This window comes from Zootoca vivipara, chromosome 9 (assembly GCF_963506605.1).
Source record: "Zootoca vivipara chromosome 9, rZooViv1.1, whole genome shotgun sequence".
NCBI classification, from domain to species: Eukaryota; Metazoa; Chordata; class Lepidosauria; order Squamata; family Lacertidae; genus Zootoca; species Zootoca vivipara.
Genome location: NC_083284.1, coordinates 15,365,291 through 15,381,739, shown reverse-complemented (window position 1 = coordinate 15,381,739; position 16,449 = coordinate 15,365,291). Strand labels below are relative to the sequence as shown.

General features: G+C 42.8%; 1 protein-coding gene across 1 annotated transcript; it reads right to left on the bottom strand.

Annotated features, from left to right (window-relative positions):
- Positions 1–230: 230 nt before the first annotated feature.
- LOC118083501 (dentin sialophosphoprotein-like) lies at positions 231–4,239 on the bottom strand. Its single transcript, XM_035111991.2, has 2 exons — positions 4,186–4,239; positions 231–1,682 (listed from the first exon to the last, which is right to left on the bottom strand). Exons 1-2 carry the CDS (start codon positions 4,237–4,239, stop codon positions 231–233), a joined length of 1,506 nt encoding a protein of 501 aa, XP_034967882.2.
- Between the last annotated feature and the right edge of the window lie 12,210 nt (positions 4,240–16,449).

The window sequence follows — 16,449 nt, the reverse complement described above, 5'->3', positions numbered from 1 at the left end:
TTCGCCTTCCATGCCTCCTGGAGCAAGGCAGCCATTTCAATTGTGAAATGCGCTTTGGAACTCCATGAAATATTGCCTCAGTACTACAGGACCTGCTGTCCCCATTCACTCCCCTATTGCAATTTTGTCCCAAATTCTACCATTTTGCCTTATTTTGTTCACAGGCTTCAGCTTTCACCTTAGTACTGATATCTATGGGTGGCACCAGTACTATCTGAGCAACTTCTCACTTATTTGGAAGTGCTAGAATTATTGGAATCGCCAGAGTCACTGGAGGTGCTACTGTCATTGGAACTATCAGTGGAATCAGTGGAGCTGCTGGAATCACTTTGTCCACTGGAGTCACTGGAGTCAGAAGAGTTGCTAGAATCACTGGAGTCACTGGAATCACTAGACTCAGAAGTATTACTTGAGTCACTGGAGCTGCTGGAGCTACTAGAGTCACCAGAACTACTAGAGTCACTGGAATCACTGGAACTGCTGGAGTCACTAGAGTCGCTGGAACTGCTGGAGTCACTAGAGTCACTGGAACTGCTGGAGTCACTGGAATCACTGGAACTGCTGGAGTCACTAGAGTCACTGGAACTGCTGGAGTCACTAGAGTCACTGGAACTGCTGGAGTCACTAGAGTCACTGGAACTGCTGGAGTCACTAGAGTCACTGGAACTGCTAGAGTCACTGGAACTGCTGGAGTCACTAGAATCACTAGAACTGTTGGAGTCACTAGGATCACTGGAACTGTTGGAGTCACTGGAATCACTGGAACTGCTGGAGTCACTAGAGTCACTGGAACTGCTGGAGTCACTAGAGTCACTGGAACTGCTGGAGTCACTAGAGTCATTGGAACTGCTTGAGTCACTGGAATCACTGGAACTGCTGGAGTCACTGGGGGTGCTAGAATCACTGGAGTCACTAGAATCACTGGAGTCACTAGAATCACTGGAGTCACTAGAATCACTGGAGGTGCTGGAGTCAGGGGACCCACTGGAGTACTCTGGGCTTCCAGAGTTCCCTGAAGGGCTGGCCTGTTTCACCTCTTCCTCATTTGAACCACTTGAACTATTTGGTTCTCCAGGCTGCTGACTGAAATTACTCTGGCTCTCCACCTGCTGACCAGACTCAGAGTCATCAGTACAACCTGGGTCATCTCCTTGCATGCCTTCATCGCTGAAATGGTAGCTGTTCAGATGTTTGCCAGCAAACAGATCCGAAACGATGGACTCCCCTGTGGTCAACACTGGACCATGAACTGCATTCTTCTCTCTCAAATGCTGCAAGCCATTTTGTTCTGCATTGCTAATCTTTTTAAGAAGTGCTACATCCTGGCTGTCAACCTCTTTCTCTGTTGGAAATTCAACAATTGTCTCCCTGGTTTTTTCTCTGTTGGGCTGATGGTTGCCTTTGGCCAGCAAAAAGCTGTTGTCCTCATGGAGCAGCAGGCTCTCGGTTTCGTGCGGATAGCCCCCTTGGGAACGGATAGGATCAGCTGTAGAAACTTCTTCAGCAATGGCATAGTCTTTGGTGAGATCCAGAAATATTTCTCCTCCCTGGTGACCCTCATCTCCATTCTGCTGGTTCCCATTCGCAATGGCAGAGCTGGTCTTTAAGACTCCTTTATCTGCACCGATGGAATTAATATTGCCCTCATAGCTGCTCCTGAATAGAATTCCACTTCTTTGGATCTGTCACACGGAAGTAAAATAAAACATCAGTGTGTTAAGTCAATTCAAAGGTATATATGGAATCTCCAGAAAAAGGAGGAGACAGTCAGTTTAAATCCTGCCATATTGACACTAATACACTCAACTAATTGCTCCTAAGTACCAGGACATTTATGAAACTCACCAGGGCCAACATTTCCTACTTTTTCAGCGCTAGGAAAAGGTGTGTGCCCCGCCCCAACCTTTTAAAGGCTTTATTAAACTTATTGCTGCTGTTTTAGGCTTTTTATATTTGCTGTTATTGGTTGTATTTTGTATACTGTACTTGTCTCTTTTTGTAAAGCGCTGTTGATGCTGAGCAGAAAGGCAGTATATGGCCTCATCTGCATTGTACTTTTAAAGCAATATCATACCACCTTAGCCAAAGAATCCTGGGAATTGTAGTTTGTTAAGGGTGCTGAGAGTTGTTAAGGGGTCCCTATTCCCCTCACAGAGCTACAATTCCCAGATTTCCCTGGGAAGAGGAATTGGTTGTTAAACCACTCCGAGGATTGTAGCTCTGCGAGGGGAATAACAACTCTCAGCAACTTTAACAAGCTACAGTTCCCAGTATTCTTAGGGATAGGGAAACGATGACTGTTTGATACCGCTTTAAATATACACGGCAGAAGGGCCAGGAAGCCAGTTAGTCAGCTATTGTTTATCTCCTGTTGTTCTGCAGTCACACTCCAAGTAGCAGTCAACAACAAAAACAACAAGAACAACAACATACCTAGAAACCAATCTATAAGATTAAAACAATTTGAATGCAATGTATGATACACAGCTAAAAGAAAACCTGAGGAAGTTGAGATGACTCAGACGGTAGAGCATTACAGGTAGGTAGCCATGTTGGTCTGAGTCAAAGCAAAATAAAAAAAATCCTTCAGTAGCACCTTAAAGACCAACTAAGTTTTTATTTTGGTATGAGCTTTCGTGTGCATGCACACTTCTTCAGATACACTTGAAACAGAAGAGTCAGACCCTTACATGGGCGTACCCAGGATCAAAGCTAGGGGGGCACACCAGCCACGCCCCCCAGCCACCCGATTGGCTAGCTGGCAATGATGTGGCCAGGATCCCCCCAGGAGGCATGGTCAACGTGCACGCCCCCCAGAGAAAAGGGGGCCGTTTGCAAGGCAGCACACGGAGCCACCCGCGCTTGCACTCCTGCCTCGCCCCGCTCCTTTAATGGCAGCGGTGACTAAAAAGAGGCGGCAGCAGCAAAGCTGCCTCCATTGAAGGAAACCTGGACCTGGACCTGGGCTAACTTCAGCCCACACTCTTTCAAGTCACAGCGAGCACAGCACGGAAAGTGCTGCTCCACAATGCTCCACGACACTTCATTTGCATGTATGCAAATGAGGTGCCACGGGCTGAAGTGTGGGCTGAAGTTAGCCCAGGTCCAGGTCCAGGTTTTTTTCAACAGAGGCAGTTTCGCTGCCGCTGCCGTTTCACTTCAGCCAAGCAGGCTGAGGCGGAGCACAGCAGGCAGCGCTCCTGCCTGTCCTCTCCAGCTGCCCTGCTTCTAGGGGAGGGCAACTGCCCCCCCCTGCCCCATGCTGGGTACGCCCATGGACCCGTAGGTATATACAGAGGGTGGTGGGGGTGGGTGGGAATGGGTGATGGGCTGATGGGAGTGGTAAACCTGTAGATGGCTGTTAACAACTGCTGATGACTGCAATTGGTCCTGCGGGGGGAAAGCAAGGGCTGAGGCGCTAAAGAAAGCTTGATCATGCATAATGAGATAGGAATCCTGTGTCTTTGTTCATCCCAGGTGGCTCCATGGTAGAGCGTGACACTCTCAATCTCAGGTTCATGTGTTTGAGCCACACATTCGGCAGAAGATTCCTGCGTTGCAGGGAGAAAGCTAGATAACCCTCGTGGTCCCTTCCAACTCTACGATTCTGTGATTGTCAGTGAAATACCGTGTTTCTCCGAAAATAAGCCATACCCCGAAAATAAGCCATACCCCGAAAATAAGCCATACCCCGAAAATAAGCCATAGTGATAGGCAGTTTAACCTTTTTTTACTTAATTTAAAAAAAAGACATCCCCTGAAAATAAGCCACCGTGGGTTTTTTTTTAGGAAAAATAAATATAAGACGGTGTCTTATTTTTGGAGAAACACGGTAGCAAAATTCACTAAATGGATGTCAATGAACAGGTTTTCCATTCTTGTTGAAATGTGCTTCCATGGAACTCCTGTGTTTCCCAAAGAATTAAGTCCATATTTCTGCAAAGAACTTATATGCATCCACCTAATTTTCAAGCACGCAAGTATTGCAATTAGCAGGACTTTTAAGCTGTTTAAAGACTGCAACATTTTGGATTGCATCCCACAGAGCTTAGTTGTGAAAGGAAGCAAGGCAGAACACTGGTCAGTCATGAAATACCTGCTCTTGTAAGCTTAGCAGAAGCTCAGAATGTTCCTTAAATCTTTTATTTATCTGGTGTTAGGACTTTTCATATTTTGTATACTTACCGGGGAAGCAATGGCTATACCAATGATATATATAAGCAAAAGCAGAGTCTTCATGCTTGGGATTGCTTTCTGTGAGGAAATGGAAAGTGTATTATATATTTCACTACTAACACCGAGTATTTAATTACATAGCAGAGATATACAAGGGAGGCTCATATAGCTTGCATTGGGGCGGGGGCCGGCGGCTATGCCAGAAGAACCAACAAGTAAACCATTAGGGGAAATAACAAAAGAACAAAAACAAATTCATATTGACCCACAATCAAAACTGACATTATAATATTGCCATAGAATGCAAATAGCACCCTCAGTTGAAGTATATAAAAAATCCCAACAGAACAACTATGCAGCAAATATAGAAGCAGATGTGTTGTGTAAAATTAGTTTTGAGGATCTGATCGAAGCCTCTGCAATTAGAAAAAGTAGGAGACTTTTTTTCTAATATAAAAAAGTGGATGTATACAAAATGAACATTATTTTCCATCTTCCTCTAGGCTTTGTTTCATTTTGAAAAATAAAAATTATTTTATGGTTTATTATTGTTTATATTTTGTTTTTTGTTTTTGGCCAACCTAGCAGTTCGAAAGCACACCAGTGCCAGTAGATAAATAGGCACCGCTGCAGCGGGAAGGTAAACGGTGTTTCCGTGCACTCTGGTGTCCATCACAGTTTCTGTTGCACCAGAAGCGGTTTAGTCATGCTGGCCACATGACCCGGAAAGCTGTCTGTGGACCAATGCCGGCTCCCTCAGCCTGAAAAGCAAGATGAGCGCCACAACCCCATAGTCGCCTTTGACTGGACTTAACCATCCAGGGGGCCTTTACCTTTACTATTATTTTTTTGCCTTTTACCTTATATTTTGAATCAGAGACAACGAAGGACAGAGTTTGGCACATCCCTACGTGTAACACAGACTCCCAGGGCTCATTGAAAGGTGGCAGTACTATTCTGAGACATGCCACTACCCTTCTGAAAATATACCAGCCTCTCCAAAAAGGGGCAGAATTCCTGGAAATGTAGAAGTGTGCTGAATGCAAAATGTAGACCTCACAATTACATTAAGCCCTTGCTTCTGCTATGTCATTTATATATAGGACAGGGCTCCCTGGGTGGCTGAAACTGAGCTCTGACTATGAGAGCTCCTAATCTGTTATTTCCTCTCTCTAGAATATTTGACGAGAATTAGGGTGAGAACTGTGTGGTATTTGCATGCAATCCGATAAAATCCTCTTTGTTGCTCACCTGCCGGTCTCAATAAGCCTATTGAGACTACTTGATATTATACAGAGTAATAATTTTACTGCCTGAGTAATAATACATTTCCCTTGCAAAGTCCAAGATCTGGGTTTCCTTTCTTGCGTTGAGAGAGTGACACGATGACAAACAAACCTAGTCACTTTTTAGACTGATTAATGTTCACTGCCCATTCCTCCAAAGGTGTAAATTATGCTGAAAACATCTGGCAGGGGTAACAATAAACACTGCTGCAGCTGGCTGAGGTTTTTCGCTTTACTTTTTTTTGTTTTGTTCTCAAGCAGCAGAGCACTAAATGTACACATCTAGGCCTCAATTATTGACACCAGGCCTGGGGCTTGATGTGCCACCCAAGACCAGAGAAGCCACATCAGTTGGTTAATCATAACTTCTATGGCTGACTAGAGGATTCTGCATGAAGCAAAGGGCAATCTTAGCAAAGGGCATTTTCCAGCTAGCTCAGGGTTCTAGGCGTTGCAAAACCACAGGGGAGGCAGAAAACTCATAATAATGGGTTTCCTTCAGTCATGAGTGTGACATCCCCATTTAGGTGGAGAAAATGCTCTCCTTCTGTGTCTGGAAAGAAAGAAAGAAAAAAAGCTACAGGGGAAATCTCCAGACACATGAGAAAATCCACTATTCCACATGGTAAAAAAGGAAGGCTGGGGGAACCAACGTTCTCTTTTGAAAGTAGCTAAGAGTTAATTATGGTGCATGGTTTAAACCAATGTACCTATTGAGAAATTCTTTTCAAACCATTTTTGGCTTTCACGGTTTCCACAGATGGGTGGGTGATTCACAAGCAATCGCCAAGGGAGTCAAGTGGGTTTTGTTGGTACCCAGTGTCTTTGGTAAGCGTTACCAAAAGGGCCACAGCTCGGTGGTTGAACATCTGCATCCCACGTTTCCATCGCCAGCATCTCCATGCAGGGCAGGGAGAGACCCTGGTCCAAAATCTTGGAGTCATGGCTAGTCAGTGTGGCCCATACTGAGCTAGTTGGACCAAGGACTCTATAATGTAGCTCCCTATGTCCATATGTTCCAAATGGAAATGTAAGCAGATGCTTCAGGGGAACCTTTAGGAAGGGGAACCCGGGATGAACCAAGTTTTAATGAAATCTAAAGTTTGCATTCTTTGTAGCATCAGTCACCAAATCAGATCACCACATCTTAATGTGGTAAGTTTCCTGCCACTAAACCTGGGTAACTCCCCCACTCAAAGCAAATCCTGGGAAAAAGAATTCTGGAGGGCACAGCAGGAGCAAAGTATATTTCTAGGTGGACAAAAACAAACAAACAAATAAGGCAATCCTGTAGGTAAACTGGTCCAAAGTCGTTAAGGGCTTCGTATACTAATGGTAACTCATTGAACCTGACCTGGTAGGAGTTCAGAAATGGGGGGCACATGGGGGATGAGCTCCTTGCTTGTGGGGGCTGCTTGCCCCCTGTCTAGCACCACCAATGCAATCTAGACATTGATTTAATGTGTAGAGACTCGTGTGTGTGTGTGTGTGTGTGTGTGTGTGTGTGTGTTTACTTTTAAAATCAAATAACATCATGGGGAGCCTGACAATTATCAACATTGCAGCAGGCACCATGGGAAAAATTAACACATTCCTCCCCTGCTGTGATCATGAGGAGAATCCCGTCCCTGAAGCCAGCATTTGCTTTGGAGGGGAAGTCAATGAGCAGCACCCAAAGGGGGGGATTTTCCTCAAGACCACAGCGAGGGAGAAAAGTGTTACCAATGACTATCAGCACCACTAGCTGATGCTATTTGCATTTTTATTATAAGAACAACAACCCTGAGACATTTTAGATGCAATGATGCATAATGTAGACCTAAGTAAGACCACTGCTTCTTCTGATCCAGAATTGCTTGCTCTGGTGGTGTCCGCACTAAGCAGGTATCCCTCCCAGTTCTGCTACTTGAGAAAGTTTTTTTTTTCCAATGGGGATGCCAACGATGGAACCTGGGACCTTCTGAATGCCAGTCTTGAGCTGTTATCTTCCCATGGACAATAGCACAGGAGCTGCTATTGCCATAGTGATGACCTCATACCAACCTGTCCTTAGCCAAGGATGCCACCTCCCCCCCCCCTATATGGCTCCTGTGCCTTTATCTGCTTTTACAGCAAACAGAAATTCAAAAGGGAGCATCCCTCATCACAACTTCTCTCTGCTGGGAAAAGCTGGAGCTGTTGAGATTTCTGCCTGCTGAGTAGAAATGATCGTGTAAACTGACAACACATATAATTGTGTGATAAATTTGCAAAGAACCTCTACCTCCTTCCAGTAAACCACAGAATGTTAATTGCTGTTAATCTTCCTATGCAAAATTGTTGATTTTTTAAAATAAAAAAATCTAGCTTTGCTACTTGCTGAACATCAATGCACACATGCAAATGTATTAGTTATCACTGTATTAATTGTAGGAAATACTTGATATGTATACATTGTTTGTCCTTTTACAAAATTAAATAAATCCAGCAAGAAACTGCCTGTTTCAAAGTAAAGCATGTGCCACTTACCTTCTTTGCTGTGCTGCAGTGAACAATCTTAAAATCATTAGTGGTGTTTTTTGATGCCTCTGTGCCTCAGTTCTCTGAGGTAAGGACTCACGGAAGTACCCTGCAAGAATTTAAATAGTGTTTTAGCTTCTGGGCAACCAATCAAAGCCTAGCAACTTAACTGTGACTTCACACAGGGTCTTAAGCGAAAACCCGCTAATCCCCCCTTTTGTCCTTGAAATGATTATATGTGCCTTTGCACTAAATTGAAATTCTCCTTCTTTCCCACTCATGCAGAATGCTAGATAAGTATATTCCATGGCTTGTTTTTGCAAGATAATATATATTATGAATGCCAGGCAAATCCCTGGTTCTGTGATTACTATATTCCTTTACCTACGTTTTTCCTTTTGAGATGTTCAGGTGCATTCTAACTGAAAGGTAGAATTTTGGTGACACTCCTGATCCGGTTAACTTACAAATCAGTCTACCCTTTAATAGCTTTTTTTTTTTTTTGGTGATGCTCCATAATCAAATAGCCTGGTTCTTGTCACAAGCCTTCCATTTGTTCAGACAACTAGGTTTCCCACTGCAATGTCCCTTGATTTTTGCAGTCATCAAAGCCTTCTCAGCAGCTACTTTTTTTACACATCACTTAGCATCCCATCTCTGAATAGATGATAGACTTTAGCCACGCTAGGTTTTTCACACATGCAGTCAAAAGAACTGTGTTTTCACCACACACCTGATCTTGGTATTTCAATGCATGCTGACATTTTGCGATGTCACAGCTGACAAACCACCTTTGTGGTGGCACAGCAAACTTCCAGTATTCACTGAACAATTGGAATGTGGAAGGGCTTTGAAGCAGCCCTGTTAATGAAGTCATGTTTCACTAAAGTCTCACATATTTAGGGCCTCAAAATCTCTGGGAAAAAAGAAGGTACCGTGAAAAACAATGTCCAAAACTCATTGGGAGTCAGCTTGTCAATAAACCTTTCTCTCTCTTTTGCGCCAAATAGTTTTCACTTACTTTTTTTTAAAAAAGTGTTTGTTATATATTTAACTGTACAAACTCTAACCAACCATAGAGAGTGGGGTTTTTAAAATGTAAAAGATCTAATCATTGTATGTTCAGGTTAAAAATCTAAACATGCTTACAATCACCTTAACATTACAAAACAATACTGAATATGTAGCCAATGACCTCTCCCTCAATTTTGGGCATACGTCCATGAATTTTGTCCATGAATTTGCATTATACACCTTTGAATCCACTTAGTGCTAGGGCAAGCAAATTCCAGAAACTGGTCATTTAAATAAGTGCTTCCTGAGGTTTTCCCGGACATAACTGGAATTTCCTGGACATAACCGAAAATTGGCAAAAATCCGGACGTATGGCAACCCAAAAAAAATTGGTCAGTAGAGAAAGATTTCTGGTTGCTGGGCAGAGCTATCACAGAAGGCCACAGACCTACCATAGTTACAGTGTGAACAACATCCCTTCTTTACAAGCCTAGATGGCCCTCATGGTTCCTTCTAACTCTACAATTCTATGATTTTATTGTATGTTGTTTGCTTTATGAGCTGCCCAGAGAACAGCTATAAAAATATGAAAAATAAGCACAGGGTTGTGTGAAACTGTCCTAACAGTTTTATTGCTAATTTCTGACTTCACATTAACTTTTCGGCATTCTCTCTTTCTTTTAAATAAAAAAATTCATACCAACCAAATATAACATATAAAGCCCTTTTTTTCTAGCAAAGTAGCTCCTGGCCCTGCTTTTTTTTTAAGCCACTTAGGTGTTTGTTCAAAATAGTTATTATATACTATATTGCAGATTTCGCAGGTATGTGATATATATACCTAATGGGCACCCTTGAGTGAACAGTAGTCATTACGCTATTGAAAAGCGAAGCCCCGGAGGCTCTGATGAAATTATAGATTTGCATTCTCAGGAAGCCAGGGCTTCAAATAGGAAGGGAAGTCTACCCCCATTCAGTAGATGGACTAAGTGCTTGTTTGTAGGAGTCCCTTCTGCTAACAAACAGCCATTTCCCAGGTTTTATTGAAGGATATTTCTGCTCTCTTAAATCAGTGGTGCTCAGTGAGTAGGAATGTGTGAGATGTGGTCATCTACCCCAGTGCCTCCCGGAGCCTAGTGTCCTACAGGTGCTGGCTAGAGCTGATGGGAACTGTAGTCCAAAAGATCTAGACAGTAATAGTTTGGGGAAGGCTGATCAAGCTCATATTGTCTCCTCCAGCCTCCCCAGCTGCCCTCTAGATGTCTGGGCCTCTAGTGTGATAGCTGCCATGTGTCTGGAATTTCCCAGACATATATGAGATTCGTCCACTGAAAATAGTGTCTGGGTGGAATTTACAGTAACCAGTTGAAATGGCATCCCATATCAGAAGTGTTGTTGTTTTTTGGCGAATTTCCTTAAAAAAAGCTTAAAAACGCATTTTTCACTTTTTAAAATATGGCAACCCTATGATATTTCCCAGTCTGTATCTGTATTGGAATGGTTTTGAATATGTTTTCATTGGTGTAGGGGCTGGGGGGGGGATAGAAAGGAGAATTCCCAGGATGCCACAATCCAGGTTTGGGGCAAGTACTCTCTTGTGAGATAACCCCAGCAGAGATTTAAAAGCACAAAATATGCAGCAAATTAAAGCATCTGAATACAGTATAACCTTTAAAATATTCCCTTCCAAGCTCCTTTGGATGTTTTTCACGTCCCCTAGCGTTGAAAAATACTACACATTTAGTAAGTTAAAATGGTTTACTTACAAATTCTTCAAAGGTCTGGTTCATGTACTTTTACCATACCTCAGTCAGGAAAGTTGCACTGGCAGTAAAACCTGATTTAGTTAACAAAGTGGTGAAAGTTCCTAAATCATTGGCATAGGAACACAAGAATGGCTGTTGAGAACCATACCAGCTTAGCCTCTTCACATGCTGAGTTCATCAGGTAGACTGGGGAGGGAACAAAGGCTTGATTACCTAGTTCTTTGCACTGTGAGAGGAAGTGAACATCACTAAGCCTGGCTGGACAGATTACTCTATAGCAAGGTTTCCGAAACTTGGGTCTCCAGCTGTTTTTGGACTACAACTCCCATCATCCCAAGTTAACAGGACCAATGGTCAGGGATGATGGGAATTGTAGTTCAAAAACATTGGAGACCCAAGTTTCGGAAACCTTGTTTTATGGGAAACTCCTTCATGCATTAATTAGACTTAAGTGTGATGGTTCCATGAGGCTACTTATTCCACATTTTATTGTTTTATTGCTGTATGTTGGCCACTGTGGACTCCTTTGGGAGGAAGATTGGGATATAAAATAAATAAATAAATATAAACACAGAGAATTTATTAGAGGGAGAGAAGCAGACAAGAGAGATAATTTTTAAAGATAAGTGAATTCTTCTAATTAAATTTATGAATAATAGATACTGTGTAAGGTAAAGTTTCTCTATGTGGATAAATATACATATATATAGTAGCATGTATTTAAGTATTTGTTGTAATTACATTATATTTCTGAGATTTAATAAAGGTTAATAATATTTATAATAATTACAATGATGATGCATTTCTATTTAAATTATAGTAATTATGTGTAAATTTGCATCTATGCATGTTAAATAGTCAATGCAAATTTTATGCAGTGTCGTGGAGTTCTGCCCCTGTGTTTCACATAGATACAGTGCTTTTTTCTGGGGGGGGGGTTCTGCAGGGGTACGCATACCCCTAAACATTTTGTGAATCATTGAGAGGTAGGATTTCAATATGAGTAGGAAAATGAGAGTACCCCTAAACATTTTTTTAAGAAAAAAGCACTGTATAGATATACACAGAAACCTGTTTGTTTGGATAGCAAATATTTCTGATGGGGAGTGGGAAGTAGTTACTTAAAGCAGCATTTTCCCTCGCAACGTATCAAAATATGGCCATGGGTTTGACCCAGAGCTGTTCAAACATTTCCCTTTCTGCTGGATTGATTTTCTATTTCTATACAAGTCCTGATCCTTAATTAGTATTTCCCAAGAGCAACAACCGAAAGGTTACAAAAATACCCCCACCCCTCCAAAATGAAAAGGATAGGCCTATCCAGCACAGACTCCTAAAATACCAGGTGCCAGGTAAATGTTCAAATCTCAGCGCAAGGCCTGAATTTAAATAGAGCCGCAAGCAAATATGACAGGGGACTTGTTCTGGACGTCAAACAGTGTGGGCACAAATTCTTCAAGTTTTGGGATGGCAAGGAAATAACATCACATAACCAAACAGATGGCCAAACCTCTGGACTTGTTTACAACCAGTGAAGAGCCTTTTGATTTAAAACATGGTGGTGTTAGTAGCAAGACCGGTGAGATGTTGCATAAGGCTTTTGAATTGCAAAGGGCCGGTGTCTTCCTTAATATAGAAAACGCTCACTGTGGAACACTTGGGCCGATCTCTTGCCTTTATGCCACGCCTTTGACAGGCAGCTGTTTATCATAATGCTCTTTGGGGCTTTAAGGAAGTCTGGCTCTCAGGGGCTGGACTGAGGAGGAATAGTGGGGACGGCCGCCCCTCTTCCTGCACCGTCCCGAGAAGAGGAGGACAGTATAGATTTTGAACAGTGGTTTGCAGAAGGGCATAGTTCAGAGCCTGCAGAGGGCAGAAGCTGGGGAATATTGGAAGAGGAACAGCAGGAAGAAGAAGAACCACCAGGGGAGAGACAGCTGACAGACTCAGTGTCCTTGGAGAGCATTCCTGACCCCCCTTCCCAAGACCAGGCAGGCATTGAGGGTACTAGAACAGAGAGCTCAGAGGCAGAAAGCTCAGATTAGCCGACACAGGAGTGACGAGGAATAGGGTGGATGTAGGAGGGGTGGGACTTTACTTTCAGCAATGCCATATTTAGGGAAGGTGGCATTCCTTCGTCACTCTCTGTGGTAAGAACCTTTATCATTTCTCTGATTCTTGGCTGCCTCCGTGGGAGGGTTCCCCGAAGCCTGACACAGGCTCATTTATTTTAAAACAAAAAGAGCTAGAAGCCTTGCAGCAAGGTCAGCCTGATATCCAGATGATATATTGTCCTCAAACTAGACCACGGTCATTGCTAAGCAAGAAAGTGTGTCATTTAAACATAGTCAGAGGGTGGGGAGGGGTATTACTCAGAAGGGTGGTGGGAATGGGTGATTGGCTGATAGGAGTGGTAAACCCGTTGATGACTATTAACAACTGCAATTGGTCTTGCAGGAAAAAGCAAGGGCTGAGGTACTAAAGAAAGCTTGATCATGTATAATGAGATATAGAATGTCCTGGGAGATTGAAGTGAACACTCTATACAAGATCTCAATGTAGCTGTTTTATTACAGAAAAATTTCAGAAACAGCCTGGAAAGAGAAGTTGCTGCATTGCAACTCATTACCAAGCTTAAAACCATGGAGAGACCTGGTCTGAATAAGGACACTGGATTCTTATCTCATTATACATGATCAAGCTTTCTTTAGCACCTCAGCCCTTGCTTTTTCCTGCAAGACCAATTGCAGTCGTTAACAGTCGTTAACAGTCATCAACAGGTTTACCACTCCTATCAGCCAATCACCCATTCCCACCACCCTTCTGAGTAATACTCCTCCCATCCCTCTGACTATACATAAGGGTCTGGTGACTTCTGTTTCAGTGTATCTGAAGAAGTGTGCATGCACACGAAAGCTCATACCTATGACAAACTTAGTTGGTCTCTAAGGTGCTACTGGAAGGATTTTTTTATTTTGTTTTGACTGTGTCAGACCAACACGGCTACCTACCTGTAACTAATTTTAACATAATCATTTTTCACATGGCTCTTGAACATTCACCACCACTGCCCGAAATCGCCGTTCTGCACTTGGCCTTACTAGATCCCTCGGGGTTCTAGCAAAAAACACAAAGTTGATAGCACAAGCCTGAAGTGTGTCCATCCCTGGACCAGAACAGGGGTCAATTTAGGACTGTTCAGACATATTGGGCGCTGAGCTAAAGGGGATGAGCGAGGGACTGGGCTTTGAGAAGGAGGTGTGAAGGCTCTGGCAGGGTCCTCATTCCCAAAGTCTAGTTAGCATTTTCCCAGCTTTGGGAAGGAGGTGGGGGGGCTCTAGGACCCTACCAGAGCCCTCACACCCCCTTCCCAAAGCCTGATGACTCCTTACCCACCATTGGGAAGGCAGAGCAAGGGCTGGGGGAGGGCACCAAAGTTTGGCCTTTCAGAGTGCCCTCATAGTACCACCAAGAGATAAGGGAAACCTTGAATAAGCACTGTAGTGAACATTAGAGTTGCTACATTTAAAATGTTGGATTTGAGTTGTAGCTTGGCTACTGATTTAGACCAAGGGTACAAGGTGTAACAGTAAGGGCAGTGGTTGAGGAGAAGAATCTCTCATTCTCTCTCTCTCTCTCTCTCTCTCGGCTGCATTCCTGTGGTGTTCCAAAAATAGGGTTCTCACTAAAAGGCAAAATGAGAGAGTGATCTTGTGTAAAGAACACTTTGAAATCCTTTTCCTTACTTTTCCTTCATCTCGCTCTTGGCGGTGTGTTATTATACTTGGGAAGCTGGGGCTCCATGCAATGGGAAGACATTTGTCTGCCGAAAGTTTGAAAGCGCACAAAGGTTTCCTATTGCCATGGCGTCCTCTTGGGCTCCCGAAGATGGCAGAGAGAGCTGTAGCCATGTGTAACAAACCTTAGCTTGAGAACTTCGCTTTTTTAAATCCACAGCATTGTGGTCAAAAACAAGAAACATATTTAGAACTCTGTAGGACGGTTTGGAGTGGGCACTTCAGTGAGATTCTGGCATGCTTTCTGAGGCAAACGCTCCAAGTTTTATAAATTGATGGCAAAGATCATATTAAACCAAGAGTTGTGTTGCCAGGGTGGTTTGGTGGGCTTGAATTAAAGGAGAAATGCAATTTTGAAGCAATTTAAAATCCAGTATGAAAATTTCAAAGATTCGCTTTGTAAACCACTGGCAGATAATTCACATGTAGCACTGAGCCAAGCCATAGCTTATTATGAACGTATAAGCATTGGTTTGGCTTAGCATGCCGTCCAAACCTTGGCTCATGGTTTGTCATCTCCTGACAAACCATCCACTCTGGGAGCCTGCAAGTTCACATATTCCTGCTAAGCCATAGTTTGTATTAGCATTACGTGCGCTTCATTAACATTCTTTTTTAATGGTGCTTCAATGAAACCAATGACTGTGTTTTTAATAAATGTGAAGGCAATCACCTGGAAAATCATCAAAACAACATTTCATCCAATAGACCTGAGCAACTTTACTGCCCCTTGTTTTTTCTTGTATGTGCCCAACCCAGGAGTAAAAGGAAAGAGACATCATTTGCTTTGTCAATAGCTGATGTCAGCTTCATTTAAGTAGAGGAAGAACATGCAATTTGCCATAAAGGTAAAAATATACATTGCATTTAAGTGGTACCTAGCAAGGTAAGGAGAGAGGTCCACCTTTCAGGCTCCAGTCATAAGAAGCAGACCCTTTATTTCAGCCTCTTATCATACCTCCTGGAGTGGCTTCAGGGCAATTCACCGTGATGTTTCCCTTCACTTCACCCTCCTTCTGAGCACCTTCACAGGTAGCTAGCCTGAAGTTCCTGTCTGGCTCACTGCCTCCTCTGCTGCTGTGGCTCTGGGGAAGATGAGAAGAAGTCTGAGAGAGCTGACGGAGAATACAGACAGCTAGTATGGTGATGTCCATCCCTGGGATTGGAAGGTCCAAACCCAATGACTTCTCCAGATCGCTGGCCGTGGAGAGATATGCTGGAGAGTCCTGCTCTCCTTGGTCCTCATCTAAAGAGACCTCAGATTCCAGGTCTGGGTAGGGCTATACCATGGCAGGCAATTTACCACCACCACCCAAAAAAATACCTGGGCAGCACCTCTTCATTCAAGCCCCTCTGGTTCAAAATGGGTACAGGAAAAATCTATTGGTAGTTTGTGCCTGTGACTTATGACTTGGGAATATATTGTTGGTTGGTTGATTAATTGACTGAATATATATCCCACCCTTCCACCCTAAGGAGCCATGGGGCAGAAAATATATATACAATTTTAAAATGAAAACAAAGTATAATCATAATAATCATAATCATATTTATATGCTGCTCCCAAGAAATGTTCTAAAACAAATTAAAACAATCTAAAAATAAAGACAATTAAAAATATACTTCCACATATTAACCATTCCCGGACTAAATAGAATGTATATAATATCTAAATATTAATAGATTTAATAATATTAATAATTAATAGTTCAGATATGTAATATCTGTATATCTAAATATTTGTGGCAACTCTTGGAAGTAGCCAAACCATACTGAAAGGGGAATTTCTGGAACACCCCTAATGGAAACACTAAGGGAGAAAATGTCCCTTTGAAACAGGTTGAAATGTATCCTTTCCAGAAATTTCAATGAGCCTCTTCTTCTGGCTTTATTGATCTATTTAAATGGTCA

Excerpts from the sequence above, each read along its gene's own strand:
- LOC118083501 (XM_035111991.2), bottom strand. The coding sequence starts at position 4,239 with ATGAAGACTCTGCTTTTGCTTATATATATCATTGGTATAGCCATTGCT. Across the intron at positions 1,683-4,185 it reads GTATAGCCATTGCTTCCCCG|ATCCAAAGAAGTGGAATTCT; the intron begins GTAAGTATACAA and ends TCCGTGTGACAG.